We start from the raw sequence: 15,617 nt of genomic DNA, 5'->3' as shown, positions 1-15,617 counted from the left end.
GTTCAGGGTCTTGGGCTCAAACCAAGCATGGGTCACAAGTTAAGCTCTTTTTCTATCATCCTGTTGTCATGTGCTGTAAACTACCTAAAAAAGACAAAATTGCAGAAGATAATTTGTGAGCTTTCTGTCTCTATGCTGGTTGTTTGACTCACTGTCCTCCATGTTTTTCTAATTAAAAGAATACAAAGTTTTGGCAGTGATTTCTCCAGTGAGTTAAAAAAAAAAATGCCTTCTTGCAGTTCAGACTGTGTTTACATGGTCACAGACCAGAACTGTAGCAATTTAAGAAATGCAATGTAAATATGTGAAAGACTGTGTTTTATCTTTGACTTTAAAAGTGCAAAATAACATTTTTTTTTAATTATAGTGCAAATGCATCCCAAAAAGACTTATCCAATAAAGTGATATAACACACTTTAACCCACTGCAACATGTTATAGATGCTAAACATGCCTGTTCAAAAGAGAATGGTAGGTTACCCTAATTTTGTCTTTGCCCTCGCAGTGGTCTGAACTTTAATATGACAATGTTTTTATCCTTTTTGAAAAAGAAGGTGTAATTTCTCCATGGGAGGTGGCTCCTCATTAGGGAGGGAAACACACACACACAATAATGCACTTTGGATACCATTGTGCCTCAGATCTGTGTGTGCGACACAGGGGTGCCTTCATTAACTGAACATAGCCCAGTGATTAGACTGTCGCTTTTGTGCTACCTCAATAAAATAACACAGCAGGGTATGTCTCTACACACACACACAAACAAACTGAGAGTCACTAAATAGCAACAGTTTTGTGTTACAATATTAAAGGAATACACCAAGGAAGAGAGGCCTTTTTGTCATTTTACTACTTGTTAAGTGATGAAACTCAATCCACAACTCCAACCAATGGTCACGCAGCAGCTTAGGCTATACTGAGCCACTAGCATGAACTGACCTCTGAGTGCCTATACCTACCTATAGCTGTATCAACATATCACTATTAACATAAAATTGTGTGTTGAAAATGTTTTATTTCAGGTGAGAAAATATGTAATTTTTTGCAAAACATCTTGTATGTATTGTGTTATTTTCAGATCACACTGTGTGTTATCTTTACCAATACACACAAAAACAACAGATATGGAATTAAAATTATTTGAAAGTATTTGTTTGCTTTGTATTCGCTACAGACTCTAAGAACACTCAAGCTCTGTACAGGAAGGGCCAGAGCCGCCTCCATTTTCTGAGGAGGCTGAGGTCCTTCAACATCTGCCGGACAATGCTGAGGATGTTTTATGAGTCTGTGGTGGCCAGTGCTATCCTGTATGCTGTTGCATGCTGGGGCAGCAGGCTGAGGGCAGCGGACGCTAACAGACTCAACAAACTGATCTGTAAGGCCAGTGACATTGTAGGGGTGGAGCTGGACTCTCTGTCAGTGGTGTCAGAGAGGAGGATGCTGGCCAAACTACACGCCATCTTGGACAGTGTCTCCCACCCGCTCCATGACGTGCTGGTCAAACAAAGGAGTACCTTCAGCGGAAGACTCATCCCCCCAAAATGCACCACAGAGCCGCACAGGAAGTTATTCCTGCCTGTGGCCATCAAACTCTTTAACTCCTCTCTCTAACATCACTGCAATACTTGGAATATTGTGCAATATACTCTGTTTTCTGTTTAATATTCCCTATTTATTGATATTTATTCATACCGTCTAATAATCTGGTTAATCTGCTACACTTAACTTGACAGTACTCATTATTGCACTATACTTATTACTTATATTATTACATTGTATTATACCGTACATATCAACTTAAAAATCCACTTTTGTACTTAGCTTTTATACTTATATCCACTTTGTACTTAATTTATCTTAGCTGTATTATAGTGTATTATATTTTGATTTGCTTAGTACTTCTATTCCTGTGTGCACTGACGTGATAGTGTACAGCTGTAACGAAAAAGTTTCCCCTCGGTGAGCAATAAAGTATTTCTGATTCTGATTCTGACATACAGTACATTGAGCATGCTCAAGTGTTAGCATGTAGCATCATAATCAGCGATGTAAAGACAGATTTATGTTCTCATTATTAAAACGGAAGTTAGTATTTATATTAATACTAATTCAAATTACTTAAAACTAACTGTGTAGTTAACTGTACGTTAACTTACACAGGGTTACCAACTCTCACGCTCTATCTCGCGCTCTCAGGTTGCTCAAACAAATCACAGGACGCCTCAAAGCCACTCCTTCATGCTTTCTCTGCACACAGAACAAATTCTGAACATCAGGCTTTTTTCCACATTTCAGCCGCACTAGTGGTTCATAAACTTTACAGACAGCAAAAGACAGTTTGTGTGACTTAAACTGGCGGCAGTGTGCACACACAGACCTCTCCAAAATCACAAAACCTTTGCTCTACAATTTCACATCTATTACAAATTGAAATGTCCATAAAAATACGACTTGCAATGCGATTAAGACAGAGATAGTAGAATGAATTAATGAGGCTCACCAATAATGTCTCCTTGTGCCACTGAATGTAGGCTAATCAGGCTTTTGCCAAAACGTTAATAGGCGCCCTGAAGTTTTGTTATTTGATAGCCGTTTGTAGGATTCTTTCCTCTGAGTTTATTAAATACTTGCAGCTATCGTACAGTAGCAGGATCGATATGAGCGTCTCCAAAGTGAGAGAGTTGCTGCGCGCATTCAATTAATGTTATTACTAACACCTGTGCTTTTTCTGCTATGACAAATCAAACTGTCTGCCATGAACATGGTCAATAGACAATATTGTACCTTTCACACATCAATTGTCAAAACGAACACAGGCACCTTCTGCCCTTGACTCATCTTGTGCTGAATGTTCATGTGCATAAGCTAAAGAAATTTGCAATTACAGATCTCGATCGCATTAAAAGAGGAGTTTAATCTCTGGCTCATTTTCTTTTTCTAGATGATGAGTTGATGGTCAAAGAGGAGAACAGCTCTATCAGAAAAAAACGTTTGTCTAATCATTTCTCTGTCATTTTAATATAGGCTCCTGTATAATTATTTTTTAACATTTATCGACTACCTATATCTTGCAATCAGCTTTTGCAGTTACTAATGGATGTTCATGCCAGCAAAGACAGAAAGAAAAAGCTTGTGTGTGTGTGTGTTTCATGTTCTTATATCCCAGTGAGGAGTTTAACCTGAATGCACACTAACCCATGGGGACTTGTGTCACAGTGGGGACACCATGGGTAGAGACTGCTTTTTGAGGGTTAAGACTTTAGGGTTAGGGTACAAGTTACAATTAGGTTAAGGTTAGGGTTAGGGTAAGGGTTAAGGTTAGGCATTTAGTTGTGATGGTTAAGGTTAAGGTAAGGGGCTAGGGATAGCATTATGTCAATGACAGTTCCCCACTGGGATACTGAAACAAACGTGTGTGTGTGTGTGTGTGTGTGTGTGTGTGTGTTACCTGATAGGAGTTAGGCCAGAATGTAGAAATGGCCAGCTCAGCCTTCACCCAGCCTTCAGTGACAGTATCGGAGGCGTTCCATACTGGGTTACCCTGAGCACCTCCATTCACCTACAGGCAGACAGTGAGAAGAGACAGAAAATAAAGAGATTTAGAGAACAAAATGAATAACACGGCACCTGCAGGTTTTAGAACGTAAATCTGGAGTTTTACAGAAAAAGTAAAGGTGTCATTTTTAATGTTTAACAACTGTATCAATTGTAATTACTGTTATACACAAGATGATAATCACACCAATTAGGGACATTGCTGGTGCTACTGTTTCTTAATATTTAGACTACATTACCCATAAACCCCATTTCTCCCCAATGACAAATCCTTGGTCAAAAGGCCCTTTGTTAATTGTTAAAACATTAAAAGTATTTTGACACAGCAGGATCTGCCCTGTCTCCTCCTAGGAGTATTTTTATATTTTCGAGAGGTCATTTAGAGAGTTGAACTTGTTAAAATAAACATTCCTTATTTCATTGAATGTTGTACATTGTAGGAGGAAGTGCATCTCTGTCTCAACCTCACCTGTCGAACAGTGACCACATATTCTGTTTCCTTTTGGTTGCCAGGATTTTTTTGTGTCTTCCTTTTTCAATTGCCAGTTTGTGGTCACTGAACCTGTACTTGGTTAGGATCTGTCTCTGCTTTCTATCTCTGACAGCAGAGAGATATTCTGCCAATTCATCACCTCTTTTTAGGGCCAGATAACCTTCTGATCTACTTTGGCTTTTAGTTTCTTCTTTCCAATGTTCCAAACAGGCGTTTGGACTGGTGTTTGGAAAGCACTGCTGTTGTGAGACTGGTCAGAGTGCGTCTGAGAGGGGGCAGTTAGTCTCAGCACCAACTGACATAGGGGACTCTTTTCCCCTGGGTGTCTAGGGGGCTGGATTTAAGGTGATTAAAAAAATTTAAAAACGTTCTCTTTTGGATGTTAATTGTTAGTGGGTATCTGCCTAATTCTGCTCTGCATTTGTTGGTGTTTTTCTGTGTACGTGTAAAATGTATCTGCAGCATTCTGCATGTAGAGATTCTGTTGGATGTTTGTCCCAACGGGTATAGCTATAATGACTGAGTGGACCCCATACTTCACTACCATACAGCGCAATGGGCTGGATAGACTATGAAATATTCTAAGCCAAATTTTTATCAGAATTTGGAAATTATAAAATGTTCTCTTAATAGCATTTAGAGCTCTTCGAGCCTTTTCTTTTTCTACTAGTTTGGTTTATTTCAGAGTCAAGGTTGTACCAAGGGGGAGACTGACCAAACACCTTCTCCCCCCCAAGGCTAACTTCAGACCTCCTTGACAGAGAACAGAGGTCTGTTTGTTTGTTTACCTGTTGAGTCTGTTCAGTCTATCAACCCCTCCATCTGTCAATCTCTCCATCCCTGTCAGTCAGTCAGTCACACACACAGACTCTCTCACACACACACACACACACACACACACACACACCTTGATGTAGACGTTGAGCGTGCCCGGGCTGGCTCCGTCCCGGCTGGACAGGGAGTACAGGAAGTCGATGCAGTGGGTGTCATTCTCCTTCAGGGTGGGCATGTAAAGGTGAGCCTTCTGCCCCGACGCCCGGCCTGACGCGTTCACCACCATGAACGAACCTACACCCACAAAAAGGGAAGAAAAAGGCCAGAGGGAGTTAAAATACGATCATAACAGTGGAGGTGAACTTTAACACAGAGGATGATTACCAAGGAATAAATAATTAAAAGCAGTCAAGGAAATGATATGGATTCAGCATGAATCCAGCATGTTGGAGTCATCACAAGGAAGGACTCGCAAAAGTAGCTATAACGATCTTTTCTATAGTTTATTCAATATTTTGTGAATACAATTTTTATAAAGTAGCAACAATGTTTAGCCATACTAGTGTTTGATTTCTTGAATTAAAAAAACACAGAAGTTTAGGTAAGCCAACTTTACTATCATCAAAGTGACATGCAGGATAAAAATAACAGGCAGGGGGGCCAAAGAAACAATTAAAAAAATAGGATGTGTATGCAGTTTGTTGCTTTATACCAGGACACGACAACCTGTTTTATTGTTTACATCATATAAACATCATATGAGAATGTCACTCTTTCACATTTTAATATTTTTAACCAAGTGTTTACAGAACTGGTCAGACTTGTTTCTGTTACGTGACAGATGAATATCAAAAGATCAAAAAGTATGACATGGTTAGTTTCTTTTCTCCGGTAGAATGGATCATGACTGCAATGCTGGTAAAGAAAGTGGTTTTGTTCATTTTTGTTGAGTTCTACATCAACTACATATAAATAGATTTTTTTTTTTTGGTGCAAATTATGTAATTTTTGCATTGGTTTGTTTTTGACGCTTGATGCAGCAAAGAAAGTAAAAACACCACAAGCACTTTAATTCACTGGAGCTGTATATCAACGTCTTAATGTATCCACGCCCTGAGGGTTCGACGTAAAACACATTGTCTCTGTCAACTCGCGGTTTAAGTGTGTTTTAGTTTCTGCTTTATGGCACAGGATGGAGCTTTTATGGGTTGGTCAGCTCCATTTGGCTGACTGCCATCAGCTGGACTGAGAGTTAAGTTACCCGGAGACTATTCGGCAAGAGAGTGGAAGAGGACAGATACTGAATCAAGCAGGTGTGACTATGCGGTTCTAACAGTGAATGTATATGCATGTTCACTCTATTGCATAGGTGAGAAAGTGTACTGAATTAATGTAGAATGTTCTGTATAAGGTTTTTATCTTGTTTGTCTATTTAATTGTGTTGGGACTATGGATGCATATAGGCTGATGAAACTTCCCTGCTCCTTTCTTTATGTTACACACCATTGGTAGTCAACATGATATCCTGTGTGCTGGTTCAGAAAATAAAATCATACAATTTTTATTTTTTGCCTTTGCTATTAATAATTTTCAGCGATGTTACAGTAGTTCCCCAAGTACATGTTTAGAAGATTTAGAATTTAGGAGCAAAACTCTTCCTAAATCCAGTATTCCAAACCGTTTTCACGCAAGCGTACACATGCTAGTCCATTTTGGCAGTGTCACGTTTTCCCTCGCCTAGGCATGGCAGTGTTACGTTTTCAACATGTTCTCATTCCGCGATGAAGTTGGCAATAATAAATATGCAACGTGGTGGTGACAGTCACTGTTTGGCTAGGTTTAGGCACATTTGAGCCCATTCACAGCCCATCCTCACCTACTCACCAGGTCTTTCTTTACTTTTCCCGCCCTATTTGTTATAAGAGTAGCGTGGCTCCTTTAAGGAACAGGGCAGTGTGTAGTGAGTGTGTGTGGGCGAAAGAGTGACGGTGACGCTGAGTACTCTGCTACATGTATTGTTCAAGGCAGATTTATGTTATGTAGATTCTATATAATATCTTAGAGAAATCGAGTAAGAAGTCAAGTAAGAAATACAATAAAATATATTTGTTACATTTGCTCATTCAACTACTAATGCGTATTACCAGAAACTGTTGCCTGGATGTGATGGCATTTTGATTTTAAAGGGCAGTGCAGTGACTTTTGAAGAGGAAGGAGTGTAGAGAAGAAGCAAACTTGGAACCACAAACACACCCGCAGTTGGACTGTTGGACTGCTGTACTTGTGAGGACATTGTATTGACTTACATTTATTTCCTGGAGGCTTACTGTAACCTTAACCTAACCCTGAATCTTCCAAAAAGCAAGTCTGAACCCCTAAGTACATTTTTTACCTTATGATGAGAACAGGTCTTATCCCCACAATAACAATTTCACAGATACATTCACACACACACGTAAGGCAAAGCCAATTCTTCATATTAGTCTAGGTCAGTGTCTGTTGTGTTTATGTGTGGTAGTATCAAAACACACATACACACACTGTTACGGCCCAGGCTGTATTTCCTAACCTGTGTCTAGTTTTTCCTGTGTTTTGTGTGGCTGCGTTTGTGTGCAATGATCTTTCAGTGTCAACCTCTGTGTCTTTCTGTCACTTTCTGACTGGCTGGATTTGTGGGTTCAGCCTGGGGAGTGTCTGCTGCTGATTGGTCCCAACATAACAGGGCTTTGGTGGCGCTGGTGCGCCTAACTTTTTTATTTGGGTGCACCAGCACATAATTTAGGTGCACATTGTGCTTTTTAACATTTCAATTTGGAACGTCGATGCTTCGTCATCAAAAGCACTGTTTCCACTAGTAATGCGCGGATCGCACATACTGTATTATCTCCGCTGGGGCCGGCGGATAATCTGCGAATCAGGCGGGCTGGGTCATAAAAATGAACATTGCGATTAATAGCAGAGGGGTTGCGGGTGGGTGAAGCCTCTTCCCATTAAGAGAGACGCTGTGCACATTTATGCACGAGCCACAGCAGCGTAACTCGACAACTGCTACTACAGTTGTTGTTATTGGCACTGTTACTATTACTGACATTGGTCTAAATTTCAGGCGCACCAGTGCGACCAATGAAAATATTCAGTCGCACTTGACAGATTTTTGGCCGACCAAGAACAAAAAAATGGAATAATCTACATTTTGTTTTGCCCTGTTTATTCCTGTTTTGCTTTATTCTAAGGAGTTAGGCTTAGTATCTATGTCTTTTGTATAATCAGCATTAGTCAGCACTTTTTGGGGAGATAGATTATTTAGTTGTGTTGGCCTTGGTTCATGCTGAATTATAGTGCTTCAGAGGAGGAGTATGTCTTATTACTGAAGTAAAATGAAAGTTTATGTGTACATGCTGGCTGTGTGTGGGTGTACAGGTGTGTGTGTTAAAAGTAATCTAGCCTGGGTCTCTAACCAGGTCCTTCCACAGTGAACCGGCCTGATTACATTTCTTATTCACACCTACATGCACACGCCTGCACACATGCACGCGCATACACACACTCTCTCTCCCCACTTCTCTAAATTCATAAAGCTTTAGTTTTCTGTCCTTTGCTGCTCTATAAAGCTCTTTGTTTCATTTAAAAATTTTCTTTTTAAGTAAAGTTGACTTGAGTCAACTCGACATCCAGACGATAAGTGTGATGTTTGTAACCCAGAGACTCTTCTCACCATGACAACTGTCTCCATGAGGGAAGCAGAGGTGTTATAATGTACGTACAATCACACACACACAAAAAAAACATGCATGCACATACATTCACGCATATAACAGAACGAACAGGTGCACTTGCACCTATACATGCAAAACATACATACATAGACACACACACAGACACATCAAAAAAAAGAAACAAAGATCCATTTCCATGTGATGAAATATCACTCACACATGGACAAACATTTTTTCATTCAGTCACACATAGTCTCACATACAATAACAAACACAGACACACGCACACACACACACAATAACAAATGCACACAACACTCATTTCACACATTCTTTCCCAGCTGTGAGGTCAGAGAGGTGCAATCTGTTAACAAGAGACAAACTGATGAATCTGTCTTCCATGCCAACACACACACACACACACACACACATACATACACACACATACACACACACACACACACGTCAAACTAACTGGGTCAACTCAGTGCAACAAATGTTCCAGCATATACTGCCACACGAGACCAGCTGTTTTCACAAATACTGTTGAGACTTTGAGATTTTGCTTTTATTTTCCAAAGCCGTCTACATCAAAAGGCAGCAGAAGCCTCTGTGTCTTTCAGCCACTGAAGTGCCTTTGAGCAAAACAATTAACCCCCAGCTGCTGTGGTGGATCTGCAGTCCTCTGCAGTTAGGGCTGAAACGATTCCTCGAGTAACTCGAGTAACTTGATTACTAAAAATCATTGATGCAAATGCTTCATTTAATCCATATAATTACATACAGCGCACTGTGTTTCCCACGGATGATTATTCCTGTTGCACAACACGCTTACACTGTTTGTGATCAGAGACGGTTCAGAGCATATTTGGTGTGATTTGACAACAAGAGACCTGTCTTATTTTCTCTTTTGCATATTTACTATTGCTCTTTAATAAAGCAAAATTATTGCTTGATAATCGATTAAATAATCGGTACAATACTCGATTACTAAAATAATTAATAGCTGCAGCCCTAAGAGTAGTGTTGATCTGTGTAGAATTGTATTCAGTCAGTGTGCACTGAACGCATAAAGGTTCAAAATACAGCATGTCTCACAGTGACAACAGTGTGATTTCACTGGCAGGTAAAAGAAGGTTCACTCCTACATACTTGTCACTAGGAAAGTGAAGTGTTAAAATAGTATTTCTATACATAGTGCTGAATCTATTGTAATATGACCTGAGAGCTGCATTGGGTAAGTTCACACACAGACACACACACGCAAACAAACCGTAAGTGCAGTCTGATAAACATCAAGTGTTTTAACCCAAAAAAACAAGCAAATTCCCATCAGACGCTGTGCGTCTGTTGTTTGTCTTCTAACTTTGATTTTTCTGACATTGACAACAGTCATTGAGCTTCATTCAGCTTTCAATCTTAAAGGGACAGTTCACCCCAAAATCAAAAATACATATTTTTCCTCTTACCTGTAGTGCTATTTATCCATCTACATTGTTTTGGTGTGAGTTGCCGAGTTTTGGAGATATCGGCCGTAGAAGTATCTGCCTTTTTTGAATATAATGGAACTAAATAGCACTATGGGTAAGAGGAACAATATATTTATTTTTGATTTTGGTGTGAACTCTCCCTTTAAAACTCCAGATATAGTTATTACGAGTTCCGTTTTTTTTGTCAGACAACGGTAACTCACGGATTCACTGATATTTGTCTCAAATATGGGATGTAAGCACAATGCACTACCATGATAACATGTCTTTCACACAAAATAAATTATAGATTAGTTATCTCAAATCTCTACAAGTTGATTTTCGTAATGGACAGAAATTAGTGAAAACTAATGACTCAAATCATTCTAAAACTTATTTTCAAAATTATTAGACAACTTATAGCTATTGGGCAACAACATCTAAAAATCACTAGAAGTGTCCCTAAAGGTGATATCAGTACACTATTTCTTCTTGTTAGGTGTTTGGTAGCTATACATGTGCAGCTATAAAAACCATCAATATGTGCCTGTATACTGAATTGAGACAAAAGAATCTGGGAAAGTTTAGGCTTATGTGACCTTTAGAGACCATTTATGTTTAAGTATTTCAAAATATAGAGAGTAAATATTGTAGGAAAGGACAGATTATTAAGACTGCAGAAATAAAAGCAGTTTGAGCTGCCAAGGCCATAAGAGTGTACAGTATAAATGTTCGGCCATAGCCACATGGTTGGCCACAGCGCTCGCACTATGACTGAGCTATTTATTTCTCAGACGTGTGTGTGTATGTGTGTGAGAGAGTAATGAGAAAACCTGGTTAACAGTGTGGTTTTCTCAGATCAATGCAAAAGGTGGGTCACACAGATCAATAGTAATACAGGCTGGCCAGTTAACACACAATACACACACACACACACACACAATACACAGGTTCACTGTGAGCATGTACACACACATGCACAGACTGCCCATGTACACACACATCTGCACACAAACTTGAATGTGTAAATCAAACAATGACTTGGTACACTTTATGTCTTGTTAATGAAAATGTCCATATGTAATAGTCCGACTCATTTTATTCAATACAGTTTAGGGTAAAGTTTGCTAAGGCATTGATACATAATTTTAAAATCAACTGTGGTGCTTTGGTGATGACAGTAAATAAATGAGCGGACAATAGTTGTCTCTTCGTTACACCAGTGGTTTTGTCACCGCTAAAGTTTGTCAAAGTAGAACCACATTTCGCAAAAGCCCATTTAATTTCTAGTGTAAAAAGAAAATAATTACTTTTGTCAAGGTTTTACTCTTTGCTCTAAATGAAGGAGGTTAATATTTTATGTTGGAAGTCATTCTCCATCAGCCTTTTTACTGTTTATTGTGAGGTTCCGGTCCTCATTCTGGTTTGTGTGACATTCTTATATTCACTGTAAACAAATGAGACCACACATGAGAAGTCCTTCAGCCTCTGCTTTTCAATTTACATTGTGAGCCAATCTGTTGTATATTGCTTTAAAATGAATAGGTAAAGATGTATTGATGTCTTAATGTGGCACTTTAACACAATTAGAATATTCAAAAGCACATTTCGCTTGATGCAACTACGTACAGTATTGATGTGATGTGACATCTAAAAAGTGACTGTAAAGAATCAAAATGATTTCTGATGGTTTATGATATATAGGCCTAGGTGTTTGCCTGACAGGAAGGTACATTTACAGTGTTCCTGTGAATTACAAAAGGAAAATAAACCTTTACTGTGCACCAAACTACACTCCTTATGTGTGAGGGTATGTGTGTTTCTGTGTTAATGCGTCAATGTCTGTTTCTATTTTGTGTGTGTGTGTGGGAGGACAGGGGAGTTGCTGGGTCCCTTTACAGGAGCAGAAAACTGGTTATGAAAAGCGTGGGACGCTGACAAAAAGGTATCACACACACACACACACACACACACACACACACCATCCCACGTTTCTACTTAAAATCGTTTGGGGACATTTTAGCTGTCATTTCTATTCCATTAGTTGCAGCAGGTTGCTTCATATGTTCCAGAACAGTGTATTTCTGTCTTTCTCTCTATATATAAGTTTTTTTAATAAAGGATGGAAGGAATGATGGAGGGAGAGAGAACGAGACATCCACAATGGAGAAGAAAAGGAAGATGAAAAATAAGAACATATAATATATTCTTATTTTTCATGATACTGATATTATAAATATAGTTTTACTCTATTTTAAATGCCTGTTAATAATTTTAAACTGAATGAATGAATAATGGAAGAAAGGAAAGGGAAGTGAGAGAGGAAGAAAGCATGACAGCGAGGGAGGAAAGGAATTAGGGAATGAGAGGGAGACAGGAAAGGAAAGAGGAAAGAAATGGTACGGGAGCATCAGCTGTGGTGCAGACATGACTCGAGCTGGATGATAAATACACTGTTGTTGGGTAAAATGACTGGTCTTCATCATCATCGTCATCATCATCATCATAAAAAGTCATGGCAAAGGGAATCAGTGGAGTCAGACACACAAACATCACATTGGTCATCGGCCCATTTCACACATTTAGTACACCCAATTCCCCCTGAGGTCTCTCACACACACACACACACACACACACAAACTTGCTGGAACCCATATGTTCTGTGTCCTGAATGGGTAATGGCCCTGCATCATCATCATCATCACACACACACACACACAAACATATGCGTGAATCCCATATAATCCATGCTGCAGAATATACCACTGTATGCGGGTGCATGAGCACACACACACATGCCAGCCAGGGTAGTTTGTAATCGTCCTCTTCATGCCCTGATTGTTCCTGCTCATTTTGTTTTCTGCCACCACTCGTTCATTTTCCATCTCTATCTATCATTTATCCATATATCTATCTACTTACCTACATACCCATCTATCCATCCATCCATCCATCTGTCTAGCTGTATGTCTACTATATCTATTTCCCTTTTTCTCTGAAATCTCTGTTTCTCCTTTTTCTTCCTTCATTGCTGCTTTTTTTCATTTCATTCATCTTTTCTCTTATTCTTGTGTCTCTCATTGTGTGCACTTATCATTTCTTTAATTTCTTATTCTATTTATTTTATTTTAAATGGGTCTTTTTTGCAGTAATCAGACAAATCAATAATTGAAGTGTCATTTTCGGGGCAATGTGCCTAACCATAAATGCAAACAACTCATTCATGTGTTTGAATGTATGTGCTATGTGCTCCCGCCCTCTCTTCCTCCATCCTCTATACCTTCAATCCTCTTTCTTCCCCCTCCATCCCTGTCTGTCCCTTTTCAAAAATCCATTTATAATCCATCCTTCTTTCTGCCCGCTGTCCTCTCTCCTTCCCTTTCTAACTTTCTCTCCCTCAGTCTTTCTGTCTCCCTCTATCATCAGTGGCTTGTAAACACATACACCTCACCATTAGAGTGAAATTTACTTTCACTATGAGCCAAAAGAAAAAGCTTTTAAAGCATCAAAATGTAATTCATTTACTCCTAATACAGCAAATGGAGCAGGTGGTGTGTCTGTATGTGTGTGTATGTGAGCATTTGTGTGTGAGTGCCTGGGGAATTTCACAAACCTCATAAATAGCTTCCATAATGCTTTTACATTGGTTTACATTGCGGTTGGTTGACTCTCTTCATTTGTACAAAACATAAAAGCCAAATTTGACACTTCGCCAATACCTGGTGGCAAAAGGGAATTTAGGAGGCAAATAAAAGAAAGAAATCACAATGACTTGGCAACTTTGTCTGAAAAAGAGAAGGGGAGCTCGGTGGGATGATCAAAGCGGCAACACTGAGAGGGTGTAGGTTCAATTCCCACCAGTGCAGCCCTTCTAAGGATGTTTTTTCTTTGAGGGTTGGCATAAAAGCATCCATTAACAAAAACACAGGTATAATTATGTATGTACTGTATATGCATAAAAATATATAATTTGCATGTTATCTACATAAAATATTGTCAGCACCCTGAAGAAGAAAAATAAACTTTCCATCTACATAAGCTGCGTAACAAACTTTTAACAAAACAATGCTGTTTTGAGGTTCAGACATGAAAGCAGTTTGTGCAACAAAGCAGAAAGAGCTGCAGACTAAATCGTTCTTTAATAGATCAATTACATCTCCAGATTTTCTGTTGAAACACGACGTCGATGCAAGATGTTCACAGAGTACGATGTGCTCAAATGGCTCCCTGGGGTCTCTGCTCAAAGGGTGCTGGTTTTTGGCTGTGTAGCTCTTAAATCTCTCTTTCATTCTCCTTATCGGGTGTTTTGTGTCTGTCGTGTTTTGGATTAAGACTTCCTCTGAGCTATGAGCGAGGATCGCTTGCAATTCTTTCAGCATCTAAGAGCTTGGTTTATATTTGTAATTTCGACGGGTTTTTGAAATCTAGCTATAGCGATATGATTTGATGGCATAGTGAGACAGTGTGTCCACATGTGGCCTGGAAATGTCTATCACGCAGCTCCTGTGCCTGTTTGTTTTTTTTCCAGTTATTGTTCTGTCAACTTTTCTTATACACCAACTCTTCTTCTCTGTTTTTAAAAAGCGTGTTATTCCAGTGGGACAGAATACTGACCAGAACTTAGACGATGGAAGTGAATTTTCAGACGCTGTAATATGAGTATTCATAAACAGCTTACTTTATTCTTCAAGATTTACTTTTCCACAATATATACGTATAGAGTAAATGATATATGTGTAGAAGATGGAAATGTACTCAAAGTGTTCATTCCGGTCTTGTATTGTGGTTCTGGGTATTATAAGGACTTACTTAAAAGCACTACAAGTGTTGCTTCAATTTCTCAACACCCTGCACATATTTTCCTTAAAAATCACTTGACTTGTTTTAGTGTCTAATATCAAGTCAAATCAAGTTTATTTGTATATCCAAACAGTTTCCGACGCAGCCAAAGCTGGGAGAAGACAAGAAAAACCTCCTCAAAAGTTCCAGGTGGGCACATCAAGAATGTGGGGTGGGCTAAGCATCTTTATGATGGAGTGGAGTTGCTCAGATGCCACTAGTAACAAAATGGTTGTACTGGGAAGCTCCCTGATGTGAACGTCAAGCTGGATGTTGTTAAAAACAAGCATCTGAGCAAAAACTGAACTTTATTCCCCCATATATCCAAATGTTAATTAAGCTCACATGTGGGTATAAAGATGCTGAGGAGGAGATATGTTGTAACCACAGAGGTTTATTATAAATGAGTTAAGGGACCCTGAAGTGAAACTATCTGGATCAGATACAGGAACATGTTGTTGGCTGGCTGCTCCGTCTGAAGCACCTCAGCACTTTTACACAGACTCACATCAATCAGCATACTGAAGTGGATAGATCAGTCCTGTGAGTTGGTTGAGGTGTGTGTATGTGTGTATCTATCTGATTCTGTTAATGAATGGACTGACTAGTTAACAATCAGCATGACTTTACTTCTCAATTAAGGATCTGTCAATCATACACATAGTGAGCCAGCAAAATCCATGCTGACACAACTGTAAATGACAAAATAGGTCTTTATTCCCCGCCAAAATTAATGAAGTTTTTTCTGATCTGATGCCCCATCAACAAGATT

General features: G+C 39.2%; 1 protein-coding gene across 14 annotated transcripts in view; it reads right to left on the bottom strand.

Moving 5' to 3' along the window:
• The window catches only part of ptprt (protein tyrosine phosphatase receptor type T), a 341,042-nt gene that overhangs the window by 251,490 nt on the left and 73,935 nt on the right, over positions 1–15,617 (bottom strand). For all 14 annotated transcript variants that reach the window (XM_044221198.1, XM_044221225.1, XM_044221272.1 and 11 more), the window contains exons 3-4: positions 4,955–5,115; positions 3,448–3,558 (exon numbers count right to left, since the gene is read on the bottom strand). In XM_044221198.1, the coding sequence (XP_044077133.1) occupies positions 3,448–3,558; positions 4,955–5,115 (272 nt within the window). The remainder of the gene's footprint in view (positions 1–3,447; positions 3,559–4,954; positions 5,116–15,617) is intronic.

The sequence above is a fragment of the Siniperca chuatsi genome, linkage group LG2 (genome assembly GCF_020085105.1).
Source record: "Siniperca chuatsi isolate FFG_IHB_CAS linkage group LG2, ASM2008510v1, whole genome shotgun sequence".
Lineage (NCBI taxonomy): Eukaryota > Metazoa > Chordata > Actinopteri > Centrarchiformes > Sinipercidae > Siniperca > Siniperca chuatsi.
This window is presented reverse-complemented; position numbering and strand designations above follow the sequence as displayed.